The sequence below is a fragment of the Sinocyclocheilus rhinocerous genome, unplaced genomic scaffold, assembly GCF_001515625.1.
Source record: "Sinocyclocheilus rhinocerous isolate Xijiao unplaced genomic scaffold, SAMN03320098_v1.1 scaffold1493, whole genome shotgun sequence".
In the NCBI taxonomy this organism is placed as follows: Eukaryota; Metazoa; Chordata; class Actinopteri; order Cypriniformes; family Cyprinidae; genus Sinocyclocheilus; species Sinocyclocheilus rhinocerous.
This window is the reverse complement of record NW_015640467.1, coordinates 206786-221910: the sequence shown is the minus strand read 5'-3', so window position 1 is coordinate 221910 and position 15125 is coordinate 206786. Positions and strand designations below refer to the sequence as shown.

General features: G+C 36.3%; 2 protein-coding genes across 2 annotated transcripts in view; one reads left to right on the top strand and one right to left on the bottom strand.

Annotated features, from left to right (window-relative positions):
• The window catches only part of LOC107753038 (epidermal growth factor receptor kinase substrate 8-like protein 1), an 11448-nt gene extending 2862 nt beyond the window's left edge, over positions 1 to 8586 (bottom strand). The window contains exons 1-14 of the mRNA XM_016569144.1: positions 8329 to 8586; positions 7214 to 7354; positions 7045 to 7106; positions 5935 to 6041; positions 5803 to 5861; positions 5246 to 5375; positions 4775 to 4863; positions 3741 to 3815; positions 3405 to 3553; positions 3185 to 3323; positions 2105 to 2163; positions 1632 to 1728; positions 839 to 964; positions 653 to 773 (exon numbers count right to left, since the gene is read on the bottom strand). Coding sequence (XP_016424630.1) covers positions 653 to 773; positions 839 to 964; positions 1632 to 1728; positions 2105 to 2163; positions 3185 to 3323; positions 3405 to 3553; positions 3741 to 3815; positions 4775 to 4863; positions 5246 to 5375; positions 5803 to 5861; positions 5935 to 6041; positions 7045 to 7106; positions 7214 to 7354; positions 8329 to 8565 — 1591 coding nt within the window. The 5' untranslated portion in view covers positions 8566 to 8586. The remainder of the gene's footprint in view (positions 1 to 652; positions 774 to 838; positions 965 to 1631; positions 1729 to 2104; positions 2164 to 3184; positions 3324 to 3404; positions 3554 to 3740; positions 3816 to 4774; positions 4864 to 5245; positions 5376 to 5802; positions 5862 to 5934; positions 6042 to 7044; positions 7107 to 7213; positions 7355 to 8328) is intronic.
• Positions 8587 to 11312: 2726 nt separating this feature from the next.
• LOC107753064 (sodium-dependent neutral amino acid transporter B(0)AT2-like) overlaps positions 11313 to 15125 on the top strand; it is an 11269-nt gene continuing 7456 nt past the window's right edge. Inside the window, exons 1-3 of the mRNA XM_016569167.1 lie at positions 11313 to 11608; positions 12084 to 12288; positions 12379 to 12536. Coding sequence (XP_016424653.1) covers positions 12084 to 12288; positions 12379 to 12536 — 363 coding nt within the window. The 5' untranslated portion in view covers positions 11313 to 11608. The remainder of the gene's footprint in view (positions 11609 to 12083; positions 12289 to 12378; positions 12537 to 15125) is intronic.

Here is a 15125-nt window from a genome sequence, read left to right as displayed (position 1 = left end):
CGGAAGTGAGAGAAAAGTGTTTATTACGTTTGAAATATGGATATTTTTCTTACAAAAACACATGGATTCACAACAGGGGGCCTTTATTCATCCCCCGGAGCCATCTGCGGCATTTTTTATTATAAATGTGCAAGCTTTATTTGACGACTTGTGGACTGTTCCACTGCAACACCCGCTGACTGCAATGATAACGCTTGGAATAGCCAGGACAATTTTTTATATAACTCCACCTAGGATGCCTCGAGGGTGAGTAAAACACAAAATAATTTTCATTTTTGGGTGAACTAACCCTTTAAGTTTCAGTAATTTTGTTATGTGCTTTTGTTAGTTTTTGTTTACATTTTCTTTAATTTATTTTTTTAAAAAATATTTTTATTTTTTAATTTTATTTTATTTCAGTATTTTGGCTACTTCAGTTAGTTACCAAAGCAACATTTAGTTTTTGTTTTTTTAAAAGTTTTTCATCTAATATTTATATATTATATTTTAATTACTGATAATTAATTTGAATAGTTTTAATTGGAGTTCAGAATAACAACACTGGTTTGAGAAGCAGGAGACTTCATCAAAAGTCTCCATTTGTGCTCCATTGCTGTCTAGGAGAAACTGTTGTGATATTAAGGAGATCAGCTAGTTACTAATGTGTTTGAACCTTTCTCCGTGTCGTCAGACAGTGATCCGAGCATCATGCTGCGCGGCCGTGCGGCGCTGGGGTCAGAGGTCACGGCGGACGGGCTGTGCAGGCTGTTGAACATCGGTGGAGCAGCGGGAGGCTGAAACAGAGAGCGTAATGTCAGAAGAAGCAGAAGAATAGAGCGGTTCTGATGGGAGTTTGTACCTTTGGGGTTTTATGAAGCACAGGGTTGTCGATGTGTGTCACCGGCTCCAGGATGTTAAACGGCACGAATCCCACTTCATTAAACTTATTACGACACTTCCACCAGCGGTTAGATGACTCGATCACCTGGACCACATAACAGGAAAATGAAGGTTATTTGTATTATTATAATGTTTGGATGATGATATGATATTGCAATACAAAACTAGTGAGAGAGACAGTGAGAGATCATTTTTGTTTTGGCTCAGTTTGGAGGAAAATACACACATATAGATGTGTGTGTGGGTTTACTGTCATAGTTTGGGACTAATTTGCCTCCAGAAGTGAGCGAAATCTGACAAAACCCATCTATTTAAAATAAAACAAATAAATGAATGTACATACATTTTATATATAGTTATGTATTTATACATCTGGGGATGCCATGAAAGAAAGAAAGAAAGAAATGTGTATATATATTTATATATATATACAGTATATATATACTGTATGTGTGTGTGTACCAAAAGAAACATGTTGCATTTTTATATAAATAAATAATAATATTTTAGAATATCAATAAATATATATTGTGTATTTATTTATTTTTTGGAGATTATAGATAGATAGATAGATAGATAGAAATAACATTGTTATTATTATTATTATATTTTATTAAAATAACAATGATATATCTCCAAAATAAATACACAATATTTCTATCTATCTATCTATCTGTGTGTGAGTGTGAGTGTGAGTGTGTGAGTGTGTGTGTGTGTGTGTGTGTGTGTGAGTAAGTGTGATTGTGTGTAACCTCTAGTGTCTCTCCGTGAAGTACAGACAGCTCACTGTTGTTCCGTGCAACAAAATCATAGCTGCAGCGATATAAGCGCTCTTTAACTCCGCCATCACTGAGGAGGAGAGACAGAGATGTTTTCTCAGATCGTACATTTAAAAAAACATTACAAATACTATTTTTAAAATGCAGTTATAAAATAACCACCTTTGATTACTGAGATAAAAAGGACAGAAATGTTGGGTCATTAATGAAAAGAGAGTGAGAGAGTCGCTGAACTAGCCTTTAACAGCTCTGTTATCACAGCATTCACACAAGTGAAAGAAGTGAAACTGCTGCTGGTGGTTAGTGAGAGTCGACACCATGAATGATCGTGTTATTCTTTTGTTATTTGTGTGAACAGACCCTAGTCATACATACTGAGACACCATGGCTGAAACTGACACATCCCAAACGGTTTGACTGATTCTTCAGATGTGAATCAAACTTACGGTTGGTCTGTAGTCTGAACGAGAGCTGCGTGACGGTCAGACGCGTGAGACGGTGTCAGCTGAGTGTGACAGAGACGATACGGCATGTTAGCAGTAACATCACAAACACTAAACGCACAATGATAGACGGGGAAATCGCATTCATGAGATTTTTATTAGTGTGCTTTTCTTCAGGATGGGTTTAATTCTGTTTTTACAATCTGTTATAGTTAGCATAAATTATGTAGAAACGGCTAAGAAAATCACATTTTCTTTTAATTTAAAGAGGCTAACCAGTATGTACACAGTTTGTGTTTTTTTTTTTTAAACACAAAAAAAAATAAATTAATACTTTTATTCAGCAAGGATGCATTAAATTGATCAAAAGTGACAGTCAAGACATTTATAATGTTACAAAAGATTTCTATTTCAAATAAATGCTGTTCTTTTGAACTGTCTATTCATCAAAGAATCATGAAAACTAAAATGTATCACAGTTTTAACAAAAATATGAAGCAGCACAACTGTATTCAACATTGATAATAATCAGAAATGTTTCTCAAGCAAGAATGTTATCTGAAGGATCATGTGACACTGAAGACTGGAGTAGGCCTAATGATGCTGAAAATTCAGCTTTGATCACAGAAATAAATTACATTTTGCAAAAGATTACAATACAAAAAAAGTTACTAGGTACATCTGGAAAAAGGGGGGGTCGTCTTATAATCAGGGTCGTCTTATATTCGGGCCAAAGAGGCTAACTAGTATGTACATAGTTTGTGTTTTTATTTTTTAAACTGTATTCAACATTGATAATAATCAGAAATGTTTCTCAAGCAAGAATGTTATCTGAAGGATCATGTGACACTGAAGACTGGAGTAGGCCTAATGATGCTGAAAATTCAGCTTTGATCACAGAAATAAATTACATTTTGCAAAAGATTACAATACAAAAAAAGTTACTTTAAACTGTAAAAATATTTCAGAATTTTTTATGTATTTTTGACCAAATAAATGCAGCCTTGGTGAGTGTAAAAGACTTCTTTCATTAAAAAAAATCCAAACTTTTGAATGCTAGTGTACATTATTAGATCCTTTTACCTCTACTTTTGAGATCTCAGCGTCCTGTCTGTGTTCTAACTCCACAGGATCGACCCATCCAGCAGCGTCTGACCCCGGCGGCTTCCATCCATCCTGAAACACGAGTGTGTACGGTGCCACGGGGCTCCGCAGAGCAGATCTACATGAAGGTAGCGAGCCTTCAGCATGTGCACATATCAAAGGAACACATCTCCAAAAATGAAAATTCTGCACCACGTACCTGTGTTGTGTCCAGTTGGGCCCTAAAGAGACCCATAATGCATTGTCCTGTGCCGTCAGGTTGTTCTGTAGCAGAGTCACGGCTCCTTGTGTCATAGCCGGGCTGGACACGGACGCTGCGAAACCAGGACCTCCTGTAGCCTTCACCATCTACAAACACACACAAATACAGGTGAATTATTTGAATGCAATTTACTGCTCAATAGATGGACGAGACCTTTCTCCGCACAATAGTGTGCAAACATTTGATGAAACACTTGAAACAATGCAGTGCAACAAAGGCCTGCTGTTTGCACAGGAGAAATATGAGCAAACATATAAATGCACACACATTTACCATTTCGAGCGGTTTGAAGATGTGATGCACGAGCTCCTCTGAGGTCGGATTGGAGATGGCAAATTTTAACCGTGCCTGTAAAACAAACAATGCACTTATGGAAACCTGAGAGAAAATATATGACACCGCACTGCTTAATAGCTCATTAAGAGTATTATAGTATTATTAATAGCAATAATGATTATTAACAATATTAATAACAATAAATAACTATATAATATAATATGAGTTATTATTACATTAACTTATTAGTCAATAATGATTAATATTGTAATTATTATAAATTAATACATATTAAGTTTTGTTCCACCATAGCTTCTCAAGTCACTTATGTCACATAAGATATAATAAGAAATTATTAAATATATATACAAATATAATTTGCTTTTTATTATTATTATTTGTTTTTCTTTAAATATTATATATAGTATTTAATAGTAATAGTATTATAGTGTTTACAATTATATACATACATATTTTATATTATTGTAAATGTTGGTGATGTAAACAATTTTATATAAAAACATGCTTGATGTAAAAAATAAATAAATAAAAAATATTTATAATAAATAATATATAAAATTAAGTTTACAGATAAGTAGAATTTTCTGGCAAATAATTAAATGCTAAATATAATTTCAAATATAATTAAACAATAAATAATTGTATTATTATTATTATTGTGCATAATTAAAAAATAAAACAAATATTAAATTTCAAATTAAGAAATTATCCATTAAATCATTAGGTAACGCTTTACAATACGGCTAATTAGTTAACATGAATTAATAAAAAATAACTGTTCATTGTTAGTTCATGTTAGGTCCATTAATTAATATTATCAAATATAACTTTGGATTTTAATAATGTATTAGTAAATGTTGCAATTATTCTGAACTGAGATTAATAAGTGCTTTTCAAGTATTTTTCATTATTAGTTCATTTAACAAATGGAACTGTATTGTAAAGTGTTACCCATTATTAAAATATTTTTTTACTTATTATTAATACTGACATTAAGATTCATGACTCACCAACAGGCTGAAGCTGTATTTGAATTTCTGAAAAGTGTCGAGAAACTCTTTCTCAGAAGGCGGTTTGGCTTTAGCTGTGAGCAGATCCTCTATAAAATACAAACACACAACAAACTCTCTTAAACACTGATCATGTGTGCTGTTAACAAGTTAAAAATCTGTAAGTGAAGATTTCCTGGTGCATTATGTTCTTGGAACAAATGCAGGCTTGTTTTAGCTTGTTTAAGATGATGCAGGTGTGATATTTTAATTGAGAGTAGCACAGAGTGAATACTGCTGACGGCCTCGTAACACAACACTTTCCCATCAGCTGGTCTCCTGATCATACAAGGAACTGATAACAGGCTCCATCTGCTGATAAGAGCTCACTACAATATGCTCTTTACAGAGCGTTCAGTTCAGTCATGTTTCAGGGGTTCGCTTTATAGTTTAAGTGTTTAGGTTTGATTTTTCCCAAGAGTAGACTCATACCGTCTGCACTTTTCTTCTGACTTTTCTTCTTCTTTTTGCTTCTTTGGTCGAGGATAATCTGAGCCTCTGCTGACTGCTGCAGCTTTCCGATGAACGCTTCGATGTCATCAAAGCAATGATTAAGCAAGTCCTAGAAATAGAGAGAAACCATAAAAATACATGCAGAGATCCTTGATTTGGTTTTTTTTTTAATTCTGAAACTGTTGTTAATGTAAACAGGGATATCAATGTGACGTCGTCGGTCATGTTAATGGTCAAACTGAAGGTCAACTAGAGCACTGGAAGTCAACAGTCTCATAAAGCTGTTCATTCAAAAGTTCCAATAATATAAATATTAAGAAAAAAACTCATTTCATCATTGATAATAGTAAGAACCATTATTAATAATTAATCATTAATAATAAATGTTAATAATTGAGCACAAATTAAGCATGATAGAATTAATTTATATTAATTGCCTTTATATTATATATGTATATGTGTCTGTAGGTATATATATGTGTGTGTATGTATATATATACAGTATATATATAGTGTATTTGTTTATATGTACTCACCACTTCCATCTCAGCCCTAAGGAATGATTTATCAGGTTGACCGTTTACCAATCCGTTAGCTAGAATTGAGGAAGAGCGTGTTAATCTGTGTCTGTTTATAATCAGTATTGATTAGTATTGGGTCACACACACCTCTGATGCCCGGGTAGGGTGGAGGAGGGTTGGGTGAGGGTGGATTTGGGGCTTGGGTGTACGGAGGACTCGGGATTCCCGAAATATTCATACTGGACTCAGAGAACCTGAAACACACACATTGAGATGACAACACTCCCTTTATTCAGAATGAAAGTGCGTGCTGTAGTACCGCACAACGAGCAGATTCGCAGTATTTCAGTGGGTTTTGATGTGCGTCACGGTGTCTTAAAATGTGATTTAATTGCCGGCACACAACGCTAATGAGTCACTAACAAACACATCAAACATCGTTGAGTTGTGTAACTACAAAAAACGCCCATGTGAACACACACATGGGAAAAAAGCAAGACATTATCTTCCAAATAAAGACTTGGACAATAATGAAACACCCTTTTTGAAACAAGTTCATTTACTTACAGTAGCTATGAAAATGAGTCAAAGTCAAATTTATTTAAAAACTACAAAGTCGAGCGAAGAGCTGTGCATTAAATGACATACCATTTTTTAAATGTGAAAATAATTATATAGAATACACAGTAACTCAAACCCTAAAAGAAAACTGCATTTTAATGAAAAAACATTATTGAATTTATCTATGAATATTTTTATCTGTAAGGGCATCCCTAAAGTGAACTTTTGTCAGATTTTGCTCACTTTCAACAATAATTCTGTCCGTAAAGTCTTAGTTAACCACACACGCTCATTCATAAGAAAATCTTGCAATCCTAGAAAACGTTTGGCATTCAGTTTGACATTGAGATGCCTTGAGGTTAGTTCAGCGTGTCTCCTGCTCTAAACACACACACACACACACACACAGTTTCAGTCATTTGTAGCTGATAAGCACATATAGCAGATAAAGATAGCACACTGTACCTTACTTGAGTCCTGCTGTCTTGTAAGTGTTTAGTCCTAAACAACAGTCAAGGTCGAATGAATCTTTCCCTCTGCAAATCTGTCTCTCTCTCCCTATACTCTCAGTCACACCTTCGTAAGTTATGTAGAAACTGGTTAAACCGGTTTATCTTCTCGCTAACAGGTTCTATTTCTCTAGGTTGTGCACACAGTGTGGAAATCACAGCATTACCCGACTGTTAAGATCCATACCTGTTTGCTTTTATTGTGTAATGTGCCACGACTCGCTTGATGTCATCTCTGATGTGCTCTGCCTGAGACATGCAAACAGGTAGAGAGTGATGTCATCAAAGAGGCGGAGTTTCTGCTTGGACAATCATTCCAGTATCACCTGAATCTGAATCAATGAAAATCGTCTCACTTTGACAGATGCGCAGCTGAAGAAATACATGCTCGGCCTCTTCTGGGTGCAGCTCTGACTAACCAGCAGGAGAAGGGATGGATCGCTGACAGATGGGGAATTTATGCAATCGCAGCGGAGAAGAGATGACTCCTCCAATTCCTCATTAATGGTCAGTCATGGAACAATCGACACATTTAATAAGCATAAATAAATATTCTATACTGCGTGCAATGTGTCACAAACATACAGTTGTCCAAAATGTATTTGAGTGACATTTGAAACTTGTGTGAATTTTTGTTGCATTAGATTAAGTGTCAAATGCTGCAGGATATTTTCTCATCACTAGCATTATTTTTCTTCATCATTTTTGAAGTCTCAAAGTCTTTTACTCAGCTAGTGTTTTGCTTTGCGCATAACATTTTACATTTATGCACTTGGCAGATGCTTTTATCTAAAGAGGATCATATTGCATTGCATTCAAGTCAAAGGAATAGTTCACCCAAAATGTAAAATTTGCTGAAAATTTACATCACTTGCTCACCAATGGATGCTCTGCAGTGAATGGGTGCCGTCAGAATGAGAGTCCAAACAGCTGATAAAAACATCACAATAATCCACAAGTAATCCACACCACTCCAGTCCAGCAGTTAACATCTTGTGAAGTCAAAAGATGCGTATTTGTAAGAAAAAAATACATCAAGACGTTTTTAACTTTAAACTGTTGCTTCTGGCCAAAATACCATAGTCTATATGCCATAATAATGTTTTGTCCAGTGAAAAAAATCCACAGACATATTTGTTTAGATCTGTTGTGGACTGTTTTCACTTGTAAACGGTGCTTGATCTATGCATATTTCTCTCCTGATTCCCCAGCTTTTTCACTGGGGAAAGCAATATTATAAATAGAGGACTGTGGATGGCCTGATGTTGAGTCCATTTTCAGCATATTTCATTTTTAGGTGAACTATTCCTTTACTACATATTATCTGTTGCAAATGATAAATGCATGCATTACTAAAACTGTAAAGATTTTTGAACCGTGCTAGTTTCTGTCTTTGCTTTCTTTCTCATTCGCCATGCATCTGTTTTAATGGTAATGCATGTAGTTGCTCTGTTCTGTGTTGTATTCTTACCAGGCTGTTTCTGTCTTTCAGGCTGACTTTGTTGGTTCGGACCTCTAAAATCACCTCAGTACTGGACAGCCGATAAGAATCAATGAGAAGAGGAATCCGTGAAAGAGCCTCTTCAACCGTATCCACTCCCTCATCTCCCAAAGAAAAACTCACCAGCCGCTGGATAAAAAAACAGAGAAAAAAACAAAAAATGAGCATCAGAGATATCAGGCTGTAAAAAAGATAAACATAAAACATGGCAATGCACACACAGTTATCAGAATCATGCATGAATTACCTCTTCAACTACCTTTTCTACATTTATCCTAGTTATTTGATATCAATAATTAACGGTAAATTACCTTTCCAGAACTCCCCAAATTTGGTTATTTAAAACGTTGCTTCTGGCCAAAATACAAGTCCATAATCCATAATAACGCTTGCTCCAGTGAAAAAGTCCATCTACTGTTGTCTCTCACATCAAAATCCACCCACATATTTGTTTAGAACCATTTTGGACTGTTTTCACTTGTAAATGGTGCTTGATCTGTGCAGATTTCTCTCCTGATTCAGACCAGATGACTTTTTCTCTGGAGAAAGCAGTATTACGGATAGAGGACTCTCTATCCATATCATAACCAGAAACAATGGTATGAAATGAAAAGCGCCTTAATAATGGATTTGTTTCTTACAAATGTGCCAACCCAACATCTTTGATGGCCTGAGGGTGAGTAAATGTTCAGCAAATGTTCAATTTTGGGTGAACTATTCCTTGCATTGAAGGAGGAACTCTTCTGAACTCTTTTTTTTTAACACCAGACAAGAAGAAACCATCCATACTACCCTAGCAACCACTCAAGCATGCACGGCAAACACTTCATGATACTCACAGTAAGCAGGTATTGAGATACGACCCCCATCAAGACCATCGACTGTCACACACCTGTGGATCACAACAGATCACAGATCAAACATGTGCATATGTGACGTGGGTGTTCAAATGTGACTGACATTTCGACACATAAATAGCTTCAGAACGTGTCATTTTTACACCTTCCCTATCTCTCTCGTCCCGTTCGACCTGTCTGACTGCCTGCAGGCTGGGATTCCTGCCAGTTCAAATTTACAGACACTTTAAGTACCTACATTCTCTTTTACACTGATGCACAGAGAGCTTATCTCAGATGTTTTATTATGAGGAATTAATAAAATACAATAAAATGAGCTAAATAAGCATCTATCTGAGCATAGAGACAGTTACAAATAAACAGACAGAAACTCTGACTCATTTAAGGAATAGTTCAGCCAAATATGAACACTTTGTCATCATTTACTCACCCTCATGTTACAAAGGAACACAAAGGGAAATAAATAGGAGATTAGGATGAAGAGTTCAAGCTGCTCTTTTACAGTGGCTAGGGGCTGTCAAACTCCAAAAAGGACAAAGCACACCATAAAAATGAAAATGCTGAAAATGTCACCCTTCACCAAAACAAGAGAGTGACATCAATGAGACACACACAAATAATATGTGACCCTGGACCACAAAACCAGTCTTAAGTCGCTGGGGTATATTTTTAGCAATAGCCAAAAAAAACATTGTATGGGTCAGAATTACCGATTTTTCTTTGATGCCAAAAATCATTAGGATATTAAGTAAAGATCATGTTCCATAAACATATTTAGTACATTTCCTACCGTAAATATATCAAAACCTAATTTTGATTAGTAATATGCATTGCTAAGAACTCTCTGATTGGGCGGTTCTTCCTTGTGATTGACAGCTGCAATGTAACTCAACGTGGCAAAATAAACTCCATAGGAATGAACTTTCTCTTCGGTGCTGAAACAGCACCTGTAGTTTTAAAATGTGGATGATCGTTTAGTCCCGACGCATTTTATTGGTCTTTGGGGTCCTGGCATTTCATCTGAATTAGAAGTGTTTAAAACTGTGAACATTTCTTTGATTTGTGTGTGATCTTCAGAGGACAACGAGGAGGTTTTCATAGAGGAGTCTACTACATTATCAATCCTAAAAGAGGTAGGTCATAACAAAGGTTGTTGATTATTATTAATATTATTTACTTATTAGTAAGTCAGATGACATTGCCATAGTTTTAGTTTAAAAAAAGAGAAATTTTAAAATGGTGTTCAACTTGCATTAGAGAGCCTATGTAGTTTTTATGTTGCTTTTATTAAATGAATCTTAGCACAATCCAAGGCAATTATTAACCCTGACAAGGCTTGTTTACCATATATGAGAGTATGTTTTGTGTCCTGGTCAGTTGGGTCACTTTGACAGTGAAATAAGATGCAAAGTACCAGCAGCGCCATCTGCTGGGAGTGACTTTTACAATCTCAGTGTAATTCTGTTCTGATATTGCATCATTCATCAACTTTCTGAAGAGCCGCATGTCAGCTGTACAGCACATGGAGAATCATGCTAAAAATATAAATTCAGCTATAGAGGCAGATGGTTACTGATGGCAAACTGATTCGAATGCGTTGCAAGGAAAAACAAAGGGAATCTTTGTTTGTGTGTATTAAAGAAAAAACGATCATACGAAGGATAATTCATTATATTTAATGCATCAGTAACGTTGAGCGTTTCTTCCTATAACTGTTTTCATAATTATACATTTAAATAACCTTTTATAATCTAACTTTTTAAGTTTAGAAACTAACGAGGTGATATTTTAGACTAAAGCATGAATATATTTGTGCGCGCTTTCACAAAGCTTAGAACGCCGATTCGCTCAACAGTGAGTGGGCGGCAGTGTTGCCAAGTCCGAGGTTTTCCCGCGGAATTGTGCTACTTTAACACTGTTGCCGCAGGTTGTTTTTCATGTCCCCGGATTGAAGCGACCACATTAACGTGATATTTAGCCACTGGAATGTGGATTTTACCAGGAGAACCCCACAAAAAACGTGTATTTTACACCCCGGAACGTAACCTATTAGGCGGGTTTTGTTGTGAAAACCTGGCAACCCTGGCGGGCGGAGGATGTTTCCTGAAAATGCTCTTTTATAAGAATGCGAACCGCCAATAAGCTCAAAGAAGAAGAAGATGTTTCCTGAGGTTCCGCAAATCCATCGCAACCACTCCTGAAGAGTAAAACCCCGCGAAAATAAATGTCTTTCTCTGTCGCCATATACTTTAAGTCATTGGTTCTCTAGTTTGTATTTGTATGGTTCGGCTGGGGAACTCGAGAAGTGGTGTTTTTAAGAGGATTTGAGCCGCATGTGTGAACCGCAAGTCATTAACACGTGCCTTTGAGAATTAAAGACAAAAACTACAGCGGTGAGAATTTATTTAAGGCCTATATTTACTATGTGTGCATAGATATTAATAATAAGCTTTCCTGTTTTACATGCTAATTTGGAAGCATAAAACACAAACTGACATCTGGTGAAAACGGTCTGATTGATTCATTAGTGAATCCGTTTTTAAAATCCATATCCAGTATTTACAGACGACTGGAAAGATTTAGGAAATTCACAGATCAAGCCGTATTCACATGGTGGCTCTAATGCTGTTCCTCACTTTGATCGTGTAGTTTTTACTCCATCATTTGTTTGGACTGATTACTCAAACGGAAGTGAACTTGAATAGCCGTCAGACACTAAGCAGCACACATGATTGAGCAGTTTTATGACTGAACTGGCAAGATAAGATCGATTTTTTTTTATACTTGCATGTCTTATAACAAAGATAAATCCGCCGTGGCTTTGTGTGATTTGTTTGAATGGACAAACAAGCTGTTTCTGTCTCTCAGATGACGTCCGAGAAACCGCCGTTGCCTGTGGACAGCCAGCGGGACGAGACTGAAGCGGGTTTAGGGGTCGAGCAGGAGGTCGCGCTGGAAGCGGCCCGAGATGGCTGGGACAGTAAGGTGGAATACTTCCTGGCTCAGGTGGGATTCAGTGTGGGATTGGGAAACGTTTGGAGGTTCCCGTACCTCTGCCACCAGAATGGAGGAGGTGAGTGAGGAGGAGGAGATCGTTTTGATTGGATGCAATTGATATCCAGGCTTGCTTTTGTTTTATAATTGTCATATTGCTGTCTTTCAGGAGCGTTCATCTTGCTGTATGTGCTGTTGATGGTGCTGGTTGGTGTGCCGTTGTTTTTTATGGAGCTGGCGGCGGGTCAGAGCATCAGACAGGGCAGCATCGGCGTCTGGAGGCACATTTCTCCGAAGCTTGTTGGCATTGGCTACTCCAGCTGTGTGGTGAGCAATATTATGTTTTATTGGTCATTTGAAATGGTGCATAATACAGAAACTGAGCTTTTTTTTAGCACACTGCACAAAATTATTACGAAAACGTAATTAAAGCACACCTGCAGTCAGTAATTGTATCGCTAAATGGCATATTATTATGTCAAAATGACATTTAAGCATTTTTTCCCTGTGAAAATTATTCTTCATTGCTTAAAATGGCTTTAATAATGTACAGTATTTGGAAAATAATGTGTTTTTTGAACCTTAAACCGCATAAACACATTGCATTACACCAAATACACAAAATAATGTTGTTCTTAGCAACATCATATGACTTTTTTAAATTTAACTATACACCTTTACCTCATTTAATACTGGTGTTCGTGGTTTCATATATATAGTATAGTACCTTTTTAAAAAAAAATCACATTTAATAATTGTGTATTCAATCTCATAGCATTATTTATGCAATTATAAATGCATTCAAAATAGGGCTGAACGATTTTGGAAAATCTAATTGCGATTATTTATTTATTTTTTACCAATATTGCGATTGAGATTTAATATGCAATTATTTTTTTAAAGCTTTTTATGTTCTGTATTATTCAACAAAGACAAGGTATAAATCATTGTATAGTATGACCAAAACAATATTAGATTAAACATAAATGTTCTTTTCTGTAGGCCAGGCCTGTATGTTACAATGAAATTAGGTGATGCATGAATTGATATGAATGACATTTTATTTACAATCACAGTAGCATATTGACTGATTTGTTGAACTTCCAACCTTGTAAGCATGTAATAATTATGACAACATAAAGCACTGACAAATAAGCCTGGTATAAACATTAATATGAAGGTCAGTAACAAATCACACAAAGTAGATTGCAGAAATATAAAAACAAATCTGTTGCTTTACCACACTACTTTAGGTAATTCACAGTCACTGTAATAAACATATGTAAACATGTGCACTGCACTTTTTAAACACTGTCTGTTAACTTTACACCAATGGTTCTCAAACTTTTTTGGTTGCGCCCCCCTCAGACTACCAAATAATTTCACTAAACATTATGAAAAATCTGTGTTTTTCACATTGAGCAGCATTAACTACACAGAGCCGTTGTTCACAGACAAGCTGTGCAAAAAATCGCGCGAATATGAACGTGGTTTTGCGCAGCTTGTCGGTGAACAACGGCTCTGTGTAGTTAATGCTGCTCAATGTGAAAGCCCGCAGGTGATGGAGATTTACCGCTGATTACAGAATGGCTTTACTGACAAGATGTGCGTTAAATATAGCATGCGATTTATCGTGCAGCCCTACTTTAAATAAATAAGAATATATATACATTACCTTATTATATATATTATCTTAAGGTCAAAGTCTTCAGTAATGAAATGCACCGTAACACTGTTGCTGCTTGAGTAATTTAGGGCTCCAGACTCATTCTTCCCACTGGTCGCTCTTTTGCGACTAACTTTCTCAGGTGGTCGCATGAGCACATGATTTGGTCGCAATTGTTTTTTTTTTTGTTTTTTTTGGCTACAACATGGGATTAATCAATGCATGCTGATGAACTTTAATCATAGTTTATAGTTATATGGAAACGAAAGAGGTTAACATTCAACCGGTTCTTTTTCATTAGTAGTAGTATTTGTGATTTGAATTTTGTGAACGGGAGTTCCTCTTTTGCTATGTTATAAGCTGGCTTCTGATGCTTTAAAAAACGTTTATTAACAAAAATGAATAAGATGAGGCATGGCATTCACCATGCTGTATTATATACAGACTAATAAATTACAGAACGTTTAGCAAACACTGAGGAATCAAATAAATAAATAAATAAAAGAGAGCCTCCATAGCATATCGTGAAGTAAACAGTAAAGATAACGCAAATGAAAACAAAAAGAAAAGTAAAACTAAACCTTCTGTCGGTGACAGTGCTTGTAACATTTTTTTTTCCAACAAGAATACCAACATGTTCACCTTTGGTTTTAGAAGCGGTCTTTTACTTTACTTTAGCATAAAAACCATCCATCGTTTCCTCAATATTCGCGTCATTTTTGCTGCTCGTACCTTCGCGCTCGTGCTCTACACTCGAAGCGCTGCGCAGCTCAAACGAGTAACGCAGTTCGTTATGCTTTCAGTTTTGTTTGCCGTTTGATGTTTCACATATGAAACAGAAATGGCAGCGCTTATGAGTTAAACAACGCGGTGGTCGCGCCAGTGCGACCGCTCACAAAATTTAGTCACACAGGCAGACATCCATCGTTTCCTCAATATGCACGTCATTTTTGCTGCGCGCAGCTTCGCGCTCGTGCTGACGCGGCGAGTATACTCTCTAAGCGGTCTTTGCCGTTTGATGTTTCTCATATGCAACAGAAATTGCAGCGCTTATGAGTTGACCAACGGGGTGGTCGCGCCAGTGCGACCGCACAAAAAATTTTGTCACACAGGCAGAAAAAATGGTCGCAATCTGGAGCCCTGCTATATCATCTGAAGCCATTCCATATCTTAATGTGAGGGACAGAATTTAGGTTTACAGAAACTCATCTTCCTTCTGCTGCAGCTGTCAGTCATTCTCCGCTCAGCAT